Source organism: Chiloscyllium punctatum, chromosome 2 (genome assembly GCF_047496795.1).
Source record: "Chiloscyllium punctatum isolate Juve2018m chromosome 2, sChiPun1.3, whole genome shotgun sequence".
NCBI classification, from domain to species: Eukaryota; Metazoa; Chordata; class Chondrichthyes; order Orectolobiformes; family Hemiscylliidae; genus Chiloscyllium; species Chiloscyllium punctatum.
The window spans coordinates 113,460,747-113,481,084 of record NC_092740.1 but is presented as its reverse complement, the minus strand read 5'-3'; the positions used below and the strand labels follow the sequence as shown (position 1 = coordinate 113,481,084).

The 20,338-nt window shown below is 39.7% G+C and overlaps 1 protein-coding gene across 2 annotated transcripts in view; it reads right to left on the bottom strand.

Annotated features, from left to right (window-relative positions):
- ermp1 (endoplasmic reticulum metallopeptidase 1) overlaps positions 1 to 20,338 on the bottom strand; it is a 48,520-nt gene that overhangs the window by 17,005 nt on the left and 11,177 nt on the right. For both annotated transcript variants that reach the window (XM_072587399.1, XM_072587408.1), the window contains exons 5-9: positions 19,550 to 19,696; positions 17,862 to 17,954; positions 11,444 to 11,656; positions 7,302 to 7,522; positions 5,047 to 5,221 (exon numbers count right to left, since the gene is read on the bottom strand). In XM_072587399.1, coding sequence (XP_072443500.1) covers positions 5,047 to 5,221; positions 7,302 to 7,522; positions 11,444 to 11,656; positions 17,862 to 17,954; positions 19,550 to 19,696 — 849 coding nt within the window. The remainder of the gene's footprint in view (positions 1 to 5,046; positions 5,222 to 7,301; positions 7,523 to 11,443; positions 11,657 to 17,861; positions 17,955 to 19,549; positions 19,697 to 20,338) is intronic.

Below are 20,338 nucleotides of genomic sequence, written 5' to 3'. Positions count from 1 at the left end.
ACTAAAGGTGTCTACCTGTACATTGACTCGCTCAGCATTTGAGTTCCAATTTTTAGGGAAGACATACCTACTTCACTTCATTTATTTCCAAAACACTAAAGGTGGTTGCAAAAGATTATGCAATTGACTAAACCAACACAACAAAGCTGCCCTCAATGTTTATCAGTTGAATACTGTTTTTTACCCCTATCAACAATCAATATTTGCCAACACATACAAGGCTATGGGCAAAATGCTGGAAAATGGTATTATCATAATTAGGCAGTTGTTTGTGACCAAGAGACAAACAATAGGCCTTCTTTTGTGTTGTAGATCTCTGAAGGTCTATAAATGCATGGAATTGCTGGAGGCAAAAAAATAGGCAACTTTGTTTCCTTCACCTCAGATGATGGAGAGCTAACACTGACCAACTTCTGATGAAAGGTGGTCACGATGTGGAAAGGTAAGCATTCCTCTCCACAGTTATTGCCTTATCCACTGAATATTTGCAGCATTTTTTGCTTTTTCATATCTTCTGTCTCTGCTTTTGGTAACAATGCTGCAGAAAATCTTCAGCTGCATTAGAGGCAAAGAATAATAATGTATCCAACTCTTTTTGGTGTCATTGACAAATAAAATGGATCAGGACAATGTTATGTCTGAAGATAAAGAAACCAAATAATTTGGGAAATCTCTTTCTACAGGTCAAGTTGGCAAACAGAAGGAAAAGGTACACAAAAATACATATCAATAGTATATAATTGTTGACAAGTTGTTTTGTAGTTATTAAGATCTATTAATTTGTAATAAATAATGCATGTGAAGTACAATGAGCATGATGTGTTTTCTATCAACCTAATCTTAAAATAAAAAATAAACTGGGGAAATGTGATTATTTGACAAAATTTTTAATTTTTGTGAAAACTCCAAGAATAATAAGAATTGATTTCCAGTGCACTACCCGAGTGAGGTATTGGCAATTGGTTAAACATGATTAACCTGTCACAAAAACATGCTGACATTCCGCTAGTGAGAAAGCAGCCGAAGTAGCTGTAAAGATTTGATAGCAAACTCAGTCACAGATCAGCTTATGACATCAGAGTCAATACAACAGGAGGAAATCTGGAATGCGAGGTTCTTGTTGACGGAACTTGGATAAACTTATCTATTCATATAGTGCACATCTGGACCCATTTTGTATCAGGGAGCAAAATAATCAACTGACTGCATTACATGAGAATTACTTAGGACATACAGTACAAACAGGCCATTTAGACTTGCAAGTGATTATGTTCCACTCAAGAATACACCCATCTTTCTTCAATCTACTTTTGTAGATAACTATTACCTTCTTCCTCAGACACTTTCTAATTTCCCCTAAAAAGTAATTATACCATTGGTTAAACCACTCCATGGTAGCAATTTTCACATTCTCATGATGCTTTGGGTGAATATGTTTCTTCTGGATTTCCCGTTTGATGTTTTGTCAACTATCATACTGAATTCTTGAGTTGATACAGTCTGTGTGCTGAGAAATTTCCTAACAGGTAATAGTCTGAACCTTTAGCCCCATGATTTGAAGTTTGCAATTATTTTATGCTACTTCTTAGTATCTTGTGTTTATTGTGATCTTATTGGCAGGAATGATGATGGGCTCCTGCCCAAAACGTCGATTTTTCTGCCTGACCTGCTGTGCTTTTCCAGCACCACTCTAATCTTGACTCTAATCTCCAACATCTGCGGTCCTCACTTTCGCCTCTGAACTTTGCTGTCAGGCTCAAATGGGGATCAGAAATGCACTTCTTGTGGGAGATAATTACTCATTGCGAACTTCCCTGATTTCGCTATTTGCTGGCCCAGGAGGTGGGTTTGCCATCCATTGATGAGTACCTCTCAAGGCTCGAGGGGTAACAGGAAGTTAATCATCTTGAAAGTAGCAGAATAATATGGCAGTTAAGGGGAGAAGGGGAGGGCACTGCAAAATGGTGGCAACCTCTCTGCAAGCATTTCATGTTTAAAATATGCAATGGCCTCTGTGGGCATCCAAGGAGCAGGGAAATCGACGTTTCGGACAAAGGCCCTTCATCATGCTGTTCCCTGATGAAAGGCCTGCCCAAAGTGTTGATTTTCCTGCTCCATGGATGCTGCCTGACCTGCTGTGCTTTTCCAGCACCACTCTAATCTAGACTCCGATCTCCAGCATCTGCAGTCCTTACTTTTGCCTAATGGTCTCAGCAGTCAGGCCACCATTGTGATGGGAGACCTGCTGCTGCACTTCAGCAGACCAGGAGGCTTCTAAGTCTACCCGGCATCTATAGGGAGAGGCTGAACAGGCTGGGGCTGTATTCCCTGGAGTGTCAGAGGCTGAGGGGTAACCTTATAGAGGTTTACAAAATTATGAGGGGCATGGATCGGGGAATCCAGAACTAGAGGGCATAGGTTTAGGGTGAGAGGAGAAAGATATAAAAGAGACCCAAGGGGCAACTTTTTCACACAGAGGGTGGTACGCGTACGGAATGAGCTGCCAGAGGAAGTGATGGAGGCTGGTACAATTGCAACATTTAAAAGGCATTTGGATGGGTATATAAATAGGAAGGGTTTGGAGTGGTATGGGCCGGGTGCTGGCAGGTGGGACTGGATTGGGTTGGATATCTGGTCAGCATGGACGGGTTGGACTAAAGGGTCTGTTTCCGTGCTGTACATCTCTATGACTCTACGAATGGATACCATGCTGCTGACTTCATGTGGAAGCAAAAACCTTAATTTTTTTTAAACTAGAAAACATAACTAAGAGCAGAGTCATGCCCAGCAGACTAGTCAATTAATTTCCACAAGCAGGTAACTTATTCATCACTGACAAAAACTGAGAAAAAAAAAGTTATGATTAAATGTTAAATACAAAAAACTGATTAGATTTTAGAACATAGACCAATCCTTGAATTTTTCTCACTTACCAAATTCACCAAGACGCTGAAAGCAGTACTCTGTCAAGCTAAACTTCTTGTAGTTTTGTTTACAATATCTTCAATGCAAACCCGCAGCAATGGGAGATTGAAAAGCTCACATTTTATTCTGTTCAATGTCCAGTATAGTGACCAGAACATATCAGTTGTTTCAGCCTTTTGCCAAGAGTTCAAAAGATTTCAACATCTTACTGAAGTAAATGGTATGACTTGAACCAGACTGCTGCAATCAAACTAATGCTGGGCTACTGAAATATATCCTAATTGAAATAAGTTTCCCCTCATCAATTTGCCAAAAACTGCTTATGCCATTTTATAGAATCTAGTCCTCTAAGACCGAGATACTATATCTCGGTCAACATCAAAAGCCTCAGTGCTGGCATAGCTGATTTTTAACGATTGTAAGCATGTCATGGTAATTCTTGGCATCTCCCTTCCAAACATATTAGTGGCACTATCTAATTCATACCCACAAGCAAGTTAGGAAAAAGAATAATGAAGTTATCGGAACTAAAACTTGCATCATACCAGCTTTGGGAAGATATTTTCTGATTATTTAATCTCAAAGCACATAACATATATACCTGCAGAAGGTTTGAACAACTATGGCCCCCTCCCGAAAATGAGAATGTTGATCACAGTGCACCACTTTTGGAATATTGTGTGCAATTCTGGTCTCCCTGCTATAGGAAGGATGTTGTGAAACTTGAAAGGGTTTAGGAAAAATTTACAGGGAGGTTTGAGCTATAGGGAAGAGGCTGAATAGGCTGGGACTGTTTGCCCTGGAAAGTCAGAGACTGAGGGGTGACCTTATAGAAGTTTATAAGATCATGAGGGGCATGGATAGCATAAATAGACAGGGTGTTTTACCTTGGTTGGGGAAGGTACTAGAGGGCACAGGCTTAGGGTGAGAGGGAAAAGATTTAAAAGGGACCTAAGGGACATTTTCCTGCAAAGGCTTGTGTGTGTATGGAATGAGCTGCCAAAGGAAGTGGAGGCGGCTGGTACAATTACAACATTTAAAAAGGCATCTGGATGAGTATGTGAATAGGAAGAGAGAAATGGGCCAAGTGTTGGCAAATGGGACCAGATTGATTTAAGGTATCTGGTTGGCGTGGACGAGTTGGATCGAAGGGTCTGTTTCCATGCTGTACGTTTCTATGACTCTAACTTCTATGATTGATATTGCTGGTGACAACCAATCTTTATTCCCACACTACACATTACTGTTCCAGTCAACAGCACAAGTGCAAAGGTCCAACACCACAGGGCAGCATGGTGGCTCTGTGGTTAGCACAGCTGTCTCACAGCGCCAGGGACCCAGGTTCGATTTCAATGTCGGGCAACTGTCTGTGTGGAGTTCGCACATTCTCTCAGTGTCTGCATGGATTTCCTTCGGGAGCTCCAGTTTCCTCCCACAGTCCAAAGATGTCCAGGTTAGGTAAATTGGCCATGCTAAATTGCCCATGGTGTTCAGGAATGTGTTAGTCCAGGGAAATGTAGAATACTAGGGGAGTGGAATGGGTCGAGTGGATTAATCTTCGGAGGGTCGGTGTGGACTTGCTGAGCCAAATGGCCTGTTTCCACACTGTAGGGACTCGATGGTTCTATCGTGTGAATTTCTGCTATGTCCCCATTTTGATTTCACATGGGATGCTAGGAATAATTTGCTGGAATAATATGAAAGCTGGTATATTGTGAATACCCAGGGTTTTTGTTAACAAATGTATAAGTCAAGCCATCAAATATTCCTATACCTGCATTAGTTTGATTTTGAGCATGATAATTTTGAGTACCTGAATCCAACAACTGCCTTCTACGCTAGTAAGTTTTCTTTTGTCAGGCGATCCCAAATCTAGTTCTACATGAAAGGCAACACCACAAAAGATCAGAGATTGGGAGAAAGTCAAAGAGAAATTCTAGAGAAGAACACAATAAAGGATTGGGGTATGGGAGATGAGCAGAGATAGCTGCAGGATTCCTCTGTGCATAATTCAATGACTAAAAATATTAAAAATGAAAAGTGTGATAAAGTATTTTTTGATTTAGTGAATTTAATTCACACTCATCATTTTACCAAACTACACAAAACAAGTGAGTTTACCTTTTTGTTTCAGCTCCTTCCCTATTAGTAATCTCACAAACAGCGGAAAAGCAACCCACAATCCAGGGACATAGGCTGAGCACAAGCCACGTTGGGTCAAGTAAATCAAAGTACAGCACCAGATTGTTAATGAAACGTCGAAATATAGCTCAGCTAGGTATACCTCGTTCATGCCCTGTATACAAACAAAATAATTTCGTCGCAAGTTAAGTTTAATGTCTTCACAGTCTTTTCTTTACAATGTTTAGAGATTCAGGGAAACATAATTCATTGTCTACACCAATTGCTTTTGAGTTAAACCTTGACTACCTGCCACAGAGTGAAGATTCAGCGTCTCACATTTTAAAAAAATAACACATTAAAAAAAATCTACGTATCTACTCAAACATAAAATAATGCATCATGATGGTGCATATCAACCCACCAACCCAGCTATGATCCAGATTAAGGAAGGTAAATTTGCAGAATTGAGACTAAGTTGGTCACATTTTTAAAAGATTTTTCTTTAAGAAACACAGGTTAAACCAATCATGATCATGCATGAAAGTTAATGCCTCAGGTGCATATTCCCAGGCCTTGTTGGGGCAAATGGGTTATTTACATAAATGATTTGGATGCAAGCAGAAGAGGTACAGTTAGTCAGTTTGCAGATGACACCAAAATTGGAGGTGTAGTGGACAGCGAAGAGGGTTACCTCAGATGACAACAGGATCTGGACCAGATGGAGTTTAATTCAGATAAATGCGAGGTGCTGCATTTTGGGAAAGCAAATCTTAGCAGGACTTATACACTTAATGGTAAGGTCCTAGGTAGCATTGCTGAACAAGGAGACCTTGGAGTGCAGGTTCAGAGCTCCTTGAAAGTGGAGTCGCAGGTAGATAGGATAGTGAAGGAGGCATTTGGTATGCTTTCCTTTATTGGTCAGAGTATTGAGTACAGGGGTTGGGAGGTCATGTTGCAGCTGTACAGGACATTGGTTAGGCCACTGTTGGAATATTGGTGCAATTCTGGTCTCCTTCCTATTGAAAAGTTGTGAAACTTGAAAGGGTTAAGAAAAGATTTACAATGGATGTTGCCATGGTTGGAGGATTTGAGCTATAGCGAGAGGCTGAACAGGCTGGGGTTGTTTTCCCTGGAGTGTCGGAGGCTGAGGGGTGACCTTATAGAGGTTTACAAAATTATGAGGGGCATGGATAGGATAAAATAGACAAAGTCTTTTCCCTGGGGTCGGGGAGTCCAGAACTAGAGGGCATAGGTTTAGGGTGAGAGGGGAAAGATATAAAAGAGACCTAAGGGGCAACTTTTTCATGCAGAGGGTGGTATGTGTATGAAATGAGCTGTCAGAGGATGTGGTGGAGGCTGGTACAATTGCAACATTTAAGAAGCATTTGGAAGGGTATATGAATAGGAAGGGTTTGGAGGGATATGGGCCAGGTGCCGGCAGGTGGGACTAGATTGGGTTGGGATATCTGGTCGGCATGGACAGGTTGGACCAAAGGGTCTGTTTCCATGCCTGTACATCTCTATGACTCTATGATTTTCAGACACAAAGCATTCCTATACAAAATAAAACTACTCAAAATTTAGTTTTGATGTTGGTGAATTTAAATCACTATGTGCACAGGTCATTTTCAGTATATTCCGACCATATCCTTTGGTATGACAAGAATAAACATAATTAAAGACAATCACCACTGAGACCAATTAACGAACTGCAGTGACCATGATTAACATTCACAGTTCCCATGCAAATGAATGCCAAGCTGCTGAAAATGCTTCCTAATTCAAATCCCCGTCTCAGATAAATGCCTATGGCTCTTGCCCATTGAACCTTTAGCGCACACGATTCATTTGAATAATACTGAACTGGATAATATATAAAAGGCATAATCTGACTCTAGAGTTACGTATAGGGGGAAAAAGGTGTTTGGGTTGAGTTACCCTTGTGTACACAAACAGGAACTTTTAGCCTCTTTCATATGAGCTCATGAGCCCTGAATTCTGGTTTGGTCAAAGATGGTTGCAAATTGCATTCTTTTCTCCTCTTTCTCCTTACTATCCCAGTGCCTGTCAAAGCAGCAGTACATTCCACAAACTGAAATCTCAAAAGCTATAGTACCTGATCAGGCACATAGACTTTCAGTCGATATGAAGGAGAAGAAACAAAAAGGAAATAGAAGAGAAAAGAATTAAGCAGACATCAACTAACACATGCAAAACAAATAACAAATTAAAAGGATAACTAGTATACTTACTCCATAATAAAGATTTTTTGCAAGTGTATGAATCAGTATAAGCTTTGCAAGGGCTATTGACCCATACAATACAGCAGAAACGTAGAAGTTGGAGTACCAGGACATCGCATGTCCAGTCAGAGACACGAATACTGCTACAATAAGGATTGTTACAAAAATGATAAACCAGCAGATTATGGTGACTGCAATTCCATAGAGGAGATCCCTCCTGTAGTGCGATCCTGCAAATAATCACACCAGTTACACGCTACAGGATTAATAGAAATACAATGAATGCCATTTAAATTCTAATAATTGAGCATTAAGAATAGAACAACATACATAGTATGGGGGGGGGGGGGGGGGGGGGAGGAAAGAGAGAGAAACTGGGTGTTGGAAGAGTGATGGAACTTATCGAGATGGGGGAGGGACAAAGTCATACAAGGATGAGAATTTAAAAATCAAGGTGTTGTGCACAGGCCGCCAATGTACATCAACAAACATATGGGGTAAAGGGGATTCATTAACAGTTTGGATATGGGCAGAGGTCTGAATGAGTTCATGTTTACTATCCTTCTAAGTGCTTTTTTCTCCTCTGCAGTCCATTCTTTGCGGACACTACAAAGCAGAAGTCAGCAAACTATTAATTTACAGCCCAGCCCATCATTGACCTCACCTCAAAGATCATCATACGCATTCTCCACATGAACATATGGAGGAACATCAACAAATTTTGATGTTCTACATTAGAGGGGATCAGACCTAATAATTGTATCTACAATGCTGCCTTGATTAAGATCAGCTAATTTAGCACAGCCCAGGGAACCATTGTTCATTGTCTCACTGATAGAGTTCCAGAATTATTCACTAGCATAAGAACATCTGATATTTCAATCTAATTCACAAACAAAAAGTGTTTAAATTTAGATAAGTATACACCCTAAGCAAATTTAAGAGAATGTCATTAACAAAAAGAATTTGGCTCAAATTTATCTGCACAACACAAATCTAAAATGTTAATAAGACTTAACAGAATTATCAGCACAGTCTTGCCGCGTGTAAGAAAAATATCTACATATTTCTCCTCTTTATATCATAATGTCATTCCTGTTAAATAAAACAATTTCTGTTGCATGCAATCATGTGATGAAACTTTCTATTTATATCTTCATACTGTCGCCTTCATAATCTTGAACACCTTGTGATAACAGGTAACTCACATGAAAAGTCAGATTTATATTTGAAAAGCATCTAGTCACGTCTGAAATGTGTTAAAGTCTTTCACAAGCGATATTTTACTTTGAACTGCTGTGATTATACAAACAAAACGGTCATCCAGTCCACAATATGAAAAAAAACTGATGACCGATTAATGTGTTATACGTGATATTGGTTGGGTTAGAAAAGTTGTAGAATGCCCTGGAAGAAACCGCAGTGTTCCTGGATCAGTGACAAAGTCAGAAATAACATGATGACAGGTTATGGTCCAACAGGTTTATTTGAAATCACAAGCTTTTGGAGCACAACCCCTTCATCAGGTGAAGTGAGGGGGAGACACACAGAACACAGAATTTATGGGCAGAGAAGATCAAAAGATACATTATAGGTATAAAAGTTACATGCTGAGGGTCTAACCAAAGTGATAAGTAATCTAAAACTGTACAGACTAATTAAGGTAGAGAGGTCATAACAATTTATCAAGGTAATGGTGTCAAAACAGGATAGTAAGGAAGATTTTACAGATACAGAAGAGTATGGTGGGGTCACATAGCTTGACATGAATCCAAGATCACAGTTGGGGCTGTCTTCATGGGTATGGAACTTGGTTATCAGTTCCTGCTCGGTGATTCTGTGTTGTTGTGCATCTCTAAGGCATCCTTGGAGGATGCTTACCCGAAGATCAGAGGCTGAATGTCCTTGACCTCTGAAGCATTCCCAGACTGGGAGAGAACATTCCTGTCTGCTGATTGTTGCGCGAGTCACACAAATATCTGCCTTGTATCAGATGGGTGGTATTCCCACGTGTGATGACAGCATCCATGTTGATGATCTGACATGTCTTACAAAGAGGTTGCCATGGCAGGTTTGTGTGGTAATACGTCGATGTTGTCCTGCTTAAGGTTTAGCGGTTGTTTGAAGGCAAGAATTGGAGGTGTAGGGATGATCTTAGTTTGAAGCTCGTTGTCATTGATGGACACCTAAAGATTTTGAAGAACGCCCTCATAAGAATAGGATATGATACTCAACTCATCGATTGCCAGTTCTAATGTGCCACAGAGAAAAGCAGCAATGACCTTGTCAGCAGACAGACACAGGATATGACCAATAGAGCACCCTTTGTCATCCAGCACTTCCCCAGAGCGGAGAGACTACGCCATGTTCTTCGCAGCCTTCAGCATGTCATCAATGACGATGAGCATCTCGCCAAGATCATCCCTATGCCTTCACTTCTCACCTTCAAAACAACTGCCAAACGTTAAACACAACTTCATTTACAGTAAACTACCCAGCCTTCAGGGCAACATCGATCGCAACAACATAAAACCCTGCCACAGCAACCTCTGCCAGATCATCGAGATGGATACTACCATCACAGATGGGAACACCACCGACCATGTACACAGTAGATACTCACGTGAATCGACCAACATTGTTTATCGCATACACTGCAGGCAAGACCATGCAGATGCTACAATAACAGATGAATGGATACCGTACAGCAATTGCTAGACAGGAATGTTCCCTCCCAGTCAGGGAACTTTTCAGCAGTCAAGGACATTCAGCTTCCAATATTCGGGTAAGCATCCTCCAAGGCAGCCTTCAAGATATACAACAATGCAGAAACTGAAAGCTAAGTTTCATACCCAGGAAGTCTAGATTATAGTGGTGCTTCAAAAGCACACAAGGTCAGGCAGCATCCGAGAAGCAGGAAGATCAACGTTTCGGGCAAAAGCCCTTCATCAGGAATAGAGCATTCCCTCCATCTTTCTGCTCCTCAGAAGCTGCCTGACCTGCTGTGCTTTTCCAGCACGACTAATCTAAACTCTGGTTTCCAGCATTTGCAGTCCTCACTTTTTCCATACCCATGAAGACAGACATGATCTTGGATTCAAGTCACGCTACGTGACCCCACCAAACTGTTCTGTATCTGCAAAATCTTCCTTACTGTCCTGTTCTGACGCCATCATCTTAATAAATTGTTATGATCTCTCTACCTTAATCAGTTTGTACAATTTTGGATTACCTATTACCTTTGGCATGAGACTCTTACACCAATCACTTTATTCCAAACAAAAACCAAAAGAACCGTGGATGCTGTATATCAGGAGCATGGGCAGGGTTTGCTGGGGAGGCTCAACCAGTCTGGCAGCATCTGTGAAGAAAAATCAGACTTAACATTTCCTCTGGTTTTTCTTCACAGACGGTCCCAGACCTGCTAGGCTTTTGCAATAGCTTCTGTTTTTGTTCCATGTTATTACAGTCATTTGGTTTATCTCCAGCATCACTTTTTTTTTGTAATTATCTCTCTGCCTCCTTTCGTCAGATTACAGGTCATCCCTTCAGTTGTTATTCAGCCATTGACACTTTACTCTCACTGTCTAACACCCTTGGGTCATCTGTAGAGACTTATTATTCGACACTGCACTCACACCATTTGTATGATTTTTAAAAATCTTTCTCCCCTTGATCTCTCTGCCCATAAATTCTGTGTTTTGTGTGTTTCCCTCTCATTTCACCTGATGAAGGAGCAGTGCGCCAAAAGCTTGTGACTTCAAAAAAACCTGTTGGACTATAACCTGATGTAGTATGATTTCTGACTTTGTCTAGCCCAGTCCAACACCAGCACCTCCACATCATGGATCAGTGACTTTAGAGTCCAATTGAAACATGAGCAAACAGTTGCAGGTTTTCTTTTATGTTTCAAACAAAGGGAAGTAACTCTAACAATGCAAAACTTGCTCGGTTTCTGAGTTCAAGTCCTATGCTGGAACTTGAACCTACAATCTTCTGACCAAAAGTGAATACAACTAACTTGTGCCACAAAGACAAATATTAATTGCAATGTTATCTTAACTCTAACGCTGTTTCATTAAAAGGTGAATATATTCAAAATTAAAAAGCCACGTTGCACCAAAGAGAGTTTATAATGTGAATAGACTCACCTTGACTTACTGATATTGAGAACTTTTTTCCCAAGTAGAGAACAGCTGCCACCGCCACCAAATAGTTGATTATAGCACCAATTCGTTGTGGGTAGGCCACAACAAATAATCCAAGTACATCAAAAAATACCATGGCCCCATGGCGATACGCTGTTGAGTCAGCCAGTTCTGCAGATGTCGCCAAGTACTCCAACACAGATAATATATTATCACCTACAAAGACCATTAGACAATGTAGTGCTTTCAAATAAACCAAACTCAGTGCTTTAAATTATTTTAATTACTTCCACTTTCTATTTCTGTGAATAAACATATATGGTAGGGGAATCACTTAAAATATAAAGGACATATTCCAATATTGATCAAAGCAGATTTCTCTAAATTGATATGAACTCTCAATGCATTTTTCATTAAGGGAAAACAAAGTTTTCAGTATTTCAGTTTAGCACAAGAATAAATTGGAATATCTCTCTGGACAGTAATGTAATATTAAAGGGTTAAACTGCACTGTCTTTGAATGTTGTCCCCGTCCATGCAAGAATGTGAATGACTCCCACTTCATTTGGACAGTCACTTGCTACTACTCCCCCTACTACTATCAAATTAAACTATCATTCAATCTCTTCCTTTCAGAAATGTTTTCTAGCCACCCTCTGAAGCTAGGTATATCACACCTACATTGCCCTAAGGAATTACTAAAACAGGAAATTGACTGCATAACGATTCCCCAGGATTAGCGCATTTACATTTGCATTATCTCAGAGGATGATCTCATCCTGCCATTGTACCTGGGGTAACATGTGACTGTGAGGGAGTGGCCAGAGTACCTGTAAGCATGACCAACTGACCTGTATAAAGGGGACGTGTTTTTTTCATTAGGGGCCTCTTTGACTTGACTTTGCACGCCTGCGAGGAGGGTCAAAGGGGTCACCTAGCTTGTACAAGCTTTAATAAACTTTAACTGCTTACAGGAGTGGTGTGTGAATTCTGTCTTGTGTATGAAACCTTGGGAAAAGAACCTAACACATGCTGGCAGCGGTGGGATTCCAACATACACGGAGCTTCCAGGTGGACAGAATAAGCAATCGTTGGTTGTGAGAGACAAATGGCCCTACAAGGTAAGCTTCACCTTGACCTCTCTCTGAACCTACCACTCAATCAACCCCTCATCTCCTGGGACGCAGTGGTGATGGAATCTTTGAGGTAACTCGCACACTTGCACACCAAAGAGTCGCCTTGCACGGTAAAAAAGGATTGAATCAGGGTTGGAGTCCCCAGGGTACAAACCGGGTTACAGTCCCCATGAGAAGTAAAGTGAAAAAGGGCTTAAAGTCCTCCACAGATGAGGTTTGAGATTCCAGAGCATTAAAATAAGTCAGAATTTGGTACTTCATAGAGTTATCCCTTACACCTCCCCTTAGACGTACTTTTAGGACGATATGGCATTACTGGGAAATGGGGGAGAAAGTGGAGCCAGTCCACTCGGATCTGAACAGTAAAGTGCATTGACTGCCAGGGAAGCTTTGTCCAGTTTTTGTTGTGGGAATCTCAGTTTCTGGGCTGTGGACTCGACTGAGTTTTTATTCTGGGGGAAGGGCGTGGCTTGGACTGTGGCACCGTGTGGTCAGCTGCGAGGCTTTTCTCTTTTTGTGGATGTGATTTCATCATGAGGGTACAACTGGTCTTACTTCCCTTCACAGCCACGTCCGGTGGTGGGGTGGCGTTCCTCGGTCCGGTTTCCGAGGTGAGGATATTTTAGTGATCACTTGTACACACATCAGGTGGTGTGGGGTTTGCGGAGCTTTGGGGATCTTGGACCAATGCTTGTGTTTTATTTTTGCGCCGTGGTGGTTGCTTGGGAATCTATAGACGCAATTTATTCTTGTTGGAATCTGGTGTAGATCTTTTGGGGCCACTTACTCCATTTTTTTGACTCCTTATTTTCCATTTCATGGATTATCACCCAGTGAACTGAGGGGCGCTTCAATGTGCACGTTTTTCTCCCATATTAAAATGAGAAGAATTCTGACGAGAGGCTCTTCAAAGAAAAAGAGAAACGCTGAAATTAAGGTTGTACTAATACTTGGATCGAGGGGGAAACGTTTCAATGTAAATTGCGCCATGCTGAGAGTGTTTGATATTTAAATATTTTGGCTTGTTAAAATCCTGGTTCAGAAAATCTTTTTAAGTAAATCCTTTTTAAGTAACTTTTATTTCAATCAGGATCTCAATTCAGTGTGTTTTGGGGGCTATGTAATAGGGCAGATTTTGCTTAAACTTTGAAACTGTACAACATTAGGTTCTTATTAAAATTATCAAACTTGTAACCTTAATACAAATAATTGAGTGCCTTGAGACCCTGATTTGTTTCAAATTCCACAATGCCGGTTTAAACAAAACAATTGTCTCAGTGGTCACACTTCAGCCAGGTGAGAGTATTGTATTATAATATATTTGCTGCTGTGTTTTTTAATGCAGACTGTTCACAAGAATAAGGGTGTATTTTAATTTTGATGCTTTTGTTAAGATTTTCGAGAATATTAAATTTGTAGCTCAGGTTGTGGTTCAGGATGTAGGTCAAACTGAAGATGTTACCTAGTATGGTGGCGAAATGTCTGAAAATGAACCTTCCAGCTCAGCGAGCAACCCTACACCCAGAATATTAGAACTGGAGCCTGAGCTGTTTAAGTTCTTTCAATTATTGTTAAGATTTTATTGGCTCTCTTCATATAATCTCTATCAAAGTTGCCACTGTTTTATTTGGGAAGTTTCATTTGGAGAGCATATTTTAATATTTTCTGCATTTGTTTCCAATGAATAATTGAGATTTAAATCTGAACTGAAACTAGCTTAAGCACAGGAAAAGTTTTGTTGCTTTCTTGCTATTCTAGACTTTTGAAATACTTTTCCAGACAGCTTTCACATTAACCAAGTATTAATATGTTAAAGAAAAAAAAATTCAATAACCTGAATGGGGTACCCGAGGGGTTGATTTTAAGACCATTGATTGATGTTTATAATTGGCTGAATTGTTTAGGCAGTATGGTTTAGAAGCTTATGGATTGTATAAAACTTGATAATGACAGAAATAGTGAACAGAGTAACATACATCAAGACGACTGAGAATGTTGAAATAGACTGTCACAATTTAGTCTAGTTAAATGTGTGACTGTCTTCATACTGATAACCACCTTGGCAAGGAAGGAAAGAAAGAAGAAATGCAGAGATACTTCCAGCAGCTAACATAGTCTCTAGAGTTTCTCTATTCACAGGTAAAGCATGCCTTCAGACCAGCGCCCACCCCTCCACAACTGAATCCATTGGATTCAATCAGCTTCCCAATCATGAGCACAAAAAAAAGTGAAGAAGCTAACAACTGTGAAAAGGATGTGAAGAATGCTTTTTGTCAGTGGCCTTCCTATGGACATTAAACCATGTGAGCATTACCTTCTCTTTCAATCATTTTAGGGATATGAAGGTTCACTGATCAAGCTAACATCACAACAGTCAGTTGACTTTGTTACATTTAACAGCAGTGCTGGAGCAGAAGCAGCAACAAATGCTGCGTTCACCTTCACTGCTGCAGCTGCCATTGCTGCACTGCACGCTCAGATGCACTGGTATCCTCTATCTGAAGCATCTTAGCAAGAATGGAGGTCTTGTCAGTTGTGTTAAGTATTTAACTGCCCTTATCCAAGAATTCAGGTTTCTCCGTGGAATGGTGTGCAAGGACAGACTGAATTTTGTTTTGGACTTTACTGAAGGAGACTTTGGATGACTAGCTCATTTCCAGTTAACTTGGAGGGGGTTGACCAAGGACTATGGATTGAAGAATTTTACTGGTGAACTTTTTTTCCCCATGTGGGAGGACATTAGAAATTCTATTTACTGCATGGATTAGTAATTTTTGTTGTTACAATCAATCATTGCATGTTGTGTATCGATAACTTGCTTAAATACTGGCTGTCAGAGTCTTATGAAAGCTGGTACTGTCATCTAGGTGGTTATCATGGAATGATAAAAGGGTGGAATGTAATGTTAAAAGATTAAATTGGATTATCCCTCTGCATGGTAATGTAATATTAAAGGGTTAAACTGCACTGTCTTTGGGTGGGGACGACATTCATGCAAGAATACGAATGACTCCCACTCCATTTGGACAGTCATTTGCTACGCTTCCCTCTACTTTTATCAAATTAAACTATCATTCAATCTGTTCCATTCAGAAATACTTTCTAGACATCCCCTGAAGCTAGGTATATCACCCCCTACGTTGTCTTGGGGAATAACTGAGTCAGGAAATAGTCCGCATAACAATTCCCCAAAATTAGGGCATTTACATTTGTATTATCTCTGAGGATGACCTCATCCTACCATTTTACCTGGGGTAACATGTGACTGTGAAGGAGTGGCTGGGGGTGGTCTTGAGTGGCATGTGACTGTGGGGAAGTGGCCAGAGTATCTGTGAGCATGACCAACTGACTTGTACAAAGGGGATGTGTTTTCTTTGTTCAGGGCTTCTGATTTGACTTCACATGCCTGTGAGGAGGATAAAAAGGGGTCAGCTAACTTGTACAAGCTTTAATAAACTTTAACTGTTTACAGGAGTTGGTGTGTGCGAATTACATCTTGTGTGTGAAACTTCAGTAAATGAACCTAACAATGGCAACTGTGCCAGAGTTGGAATGGACTAGGAATTTGGCAGTTTATCAAGAATCAAGCACTTCTTGAGTACATTGTTGAAAGATGTGAGAATTGCTAAGCCTCTATACACTTCAGAGGGAACTGGACGCCATAATTATATAAAATGTAAGTGATTTTATTGGTAACATCTGACCTATGCTGTCTCCTGGATCAATTTCAACTTCCTGAAAGATGTTCCAGTGCTTTTTTTGAATGCTTATTGGTCCTGGTGGTGACATGGCTGTGGGAAAGGGGGGTAGAGAAGTGCGCAGCCATGAAAGGGCAGCAAGAGGTGGGGCAAGCTTGTTAAACCATCTGGTCTTTCACTGCCCACTTTCATATGCTTGCATTTCAAAAGATATCTCATTCATAGCTCTACCAATATCAGTGGTTTTAAAAGTACTTCCAAGAAAGCAAACATTTGCAACATACTTTCCTGCAGGTAACTAACTTTTCCAGTTTTTGCTGTCCTTGTAAATATTTTGAGTACAGACCATCCATGAGTCAATCAAAATGTAAACATATGCAACAGCCACTCATAAGAATTGTTTTTCTTTTAACTGACTTATCTTGAATCCTCAGGAACAAGTGGTTGTTGAAAACAAATTAAATTTACCATTTCATTACAGTAGCCTAAACAGGCACCCTTGGTCAGACACAGCTCAATTGCAGATATTTTGTCACGGCTGAGTGTCTGGCTTGAAGCCAGAGTCTGAAGGGACCTCCTGGCTATCTTTCAATTTCTGAAACCTGGCATCTGCAACCAAATCTAACTTAAACAGCTAAACTTCTGACTGTAAAGTCCCAAAAAAACTCAACACCAGCGCATGGTAGAATTGAATATTTCACCGTGCTTGGAGCAAAATATGAATAAGGCGTTTCAACTCCCACAAAAGAACACTGACAGATGAGAAGTGTCCATGCAAGTTTTAATGCCTGACTATAGTGTAATGAATTCTTAAGGACAGGTTATAAATCGAATTATTTTGTTGCCTGAAAATAATGTTCACATTACTTTTCTGTCACAAAAACAATATTGAATTGTATTTTCCTCTTCAGGTGAGGTGATGGTACCACAAAATGGAATGTTGAATGAATATGAAATAACTATAATTAAAGTTGCATGATTTAATGGTGCAACATTCTCCAGGGAGAATTGTCAGTGAACAATGCTTTGCTCAAAGTTCACTATTGCACTATTTACACTTTACAGAAATATTTTCAGCGCACAGCCTTGGAAAGTAGTGAGGATGCAAGGTGCCATAGGAGAAATTTCACTGATCAAAAAAGGTTGAGATGGGAAAAAGATTATTCACTTAAAGACTAGAAGTAAATTCCCCGCTGGTAACTAGAAATGTAAATTTATCATGAAAAAAACTATTAAATAAAATGTTTATTTTTTTAAAAATGCACACAGCTTACTAAAGCATGGAACCAAGCCATGGTGGAAACATAACTTACAACAAATTTGCAAAGATAACTGAATAAATTTGAGTTTAAAAGGAGGGAAAGGGCAGGGAATTGGGTCTACCTAATAAGAATTTCTGGAGCCAATAATACCAAAAGATTGTTTCTGATCCGTAAAATCTTGTGATTCTAAATTAAGCTAATCCTGGCTGACACTAGTTGGGTGTTAAGTGAATCTGATCATCCACAATAATTAGAAAGTACCCAAAGATGTAACTGCATGTAACACATTAATAACACAGCGTTTGCTGTTCTATAGGATACTGACCAGCCCTTCTTATGGAATCTAGAGGTATCCGATCTGCTGTGTCATACTTCGTGTGATAAATAAACCCATTTTCAATGAAAGCCAAGTCTATTCCTGTAAAAGAATAATATCATAAGATACACCCAAGTAGATCAGTGACACAGTAAACCTTTACATTATCTCAGAATAGACAATGCATCCAGTATATTAAAAAGAAAACTAAGAGTACGATCTAAGATAATTTTATTGGAATCAAGTTTGTGTTCAAAGCACAGAGTAAAGGTTTCTCTTTAACTGATTTATAAGTAAGTACACAGAGGAACATCTTCAAACAAACAGACGAGAACATACTTTACTACTAAAGTATAACAAAGTAGTGAAATCTGAATGCTCATTTCACTGACGAGGCTCTAAATAATCCAGGAAAGCAAGTGCATGTAAACATATCGCACATCAACTGAATGGAAAGTGTAGTAATTGCTACCCTTATCAAATCACACTTGCTGTATATCATGCCAACTCATGAAAGAACATTGTATATATGTCAGGCCCTCAATGGTGCCCAATGAATGTCAGATTAACATTGAAGGGGAAGGTATCTCAAACACTTTAGTAATAGGTGAAGCAAGTTATTGTAATTAGCTGCTACTTTGCAGTAAACAAACCAGTGCTATCCTCCATGAACAGGATACTGCTGTCAAGCCAAAAAAAAACGTTCTGCCTACCATCCAAATGTGCAATGTGGTGAGTTTAACTGCCACTGTGTTGCCAGGTCTGCAGACTGTATAACTGGTGGACTCTTAAAAACAAATCCCTTTGGCTGTCTGCAGCAGACAGAATGCCAACCATGTTCGCAAAACTCAATGTCCAGCATGAATTGTGATTTTCCTAATGGAGAATATTATGTAAGCTAGTCCGTACTGAAAATTATACCTGAAACCAATTTAAGATTTGTGTATATAAATCTGTCATATATTCAAAAGCAGGACTCTTCTGTGTAGGCAAAAGGGTTTTTGTGCATACATTGCACCTTTCTTGCTGAGAAAAGGTTATGGGAATTTCCAAACCCTGCTGCCTTCTCCATGGCAATACCCTAACCTATTAACATTTACCTGGTTGTATTGAGGTTAACAATGATGCAGCTACCAGCGCCCTCTTTGCATACTGAATCAATACGGTATAAATTGGTGATCCTCTCTAAGTTCAATTTCTTGTGTTCTAGTTCCCATTTTAGCAATGGTGAGAATAAAATTAATATAGACAAGCTAAGTCTGAGCCACTTTCTTTCCCTATTTAAAAAATGGCATATTTTTGCCTCAATTTTCTTAATAACACACACCATAGATCTTCAATATGCTGAGATGGATAATGCTTTGGATCGCAAAAGGAGGTGCACAATCACCACCTCAGCAATGCAACAGCCAGCTGGCAGCTCTGGATTAGGGAATGTGAAATCATAGTTCAGAAGGGGAGTAATGGTAATGCAATTACATGCTTGTGGGCTAATGTGAAAAGCTACTCAACAGACCCTTTGACTCAGTGTTAGGCATTCAAGATAAATGATTTCTCGAAAAGGAAAGAAATGGGAGAAAGGAGGAAGAATGCTTGAAAATTGAATATTTTAATTCAGTGATTTGTATGAATTAATGTATTATTAATAATACATAATTTATTTAAAAACACAATCACCAATAAAGAAACATTTGTACCTGGAATGTTGCCATAGTCCCGATAGATTCGGAAATCTGTATCAGAGGGAATGATGCCACTCTGAAATACTTCCTGACCAACAACAGATGCAAAAGGATGTTTGGCTGCACGAACGTATGCCTGAACCAACCAGGGATTTTCAGGACCTTCAGGAGATAAAAAGCAATTCTTAGGATTACAGGGAGAAAATATTACAAATTCGAGTAATTAATTGGAGTGAAACCCTCTAGATATCACGTCAGGCCTTGTTCATCCAAAGCTCAACATTACTAGCTTTGAATATAACTTGTCATGAAGTCCAAGTGATGACATCAATTAACACAAGATTCTAATGATCGGCTGTTCCAATAAATACAATTCCCATTCATATTCAAAACATAGAATTTAGCCTCTCGAAATTACAGCCAGGTCACGTGACTTTAGGAATGTTCTATGCCTCCTCTGTCATTCTTCTGTCAGGAACGCTTCCTGTGATTCTTCTTCAGGAATGTTTCTTCCAATTCCTTCATCAGAAAAGTCATTGGTACCTTTTTATTTTAAAGGTGATGCTTTCTCTAATACACAGACTGTGGGAGCCAATTTCTCTCTCTAGAGCTGAGGATTCTTAGCTTGGCAGGTGGCAGTTAGTCTGGGGTTTTTATCCAGCTGCCCCCTTTTTTTATACCAGTGATGCATATTAATTTCTTGAAATAGGATTGATCCTACATTGTCAAAACCATCAGATTTAAATTTAATAGGCTTTTGGTATCCAAGTGCCTGGTTTAAATTGATTTGTTAAATTTAAAACC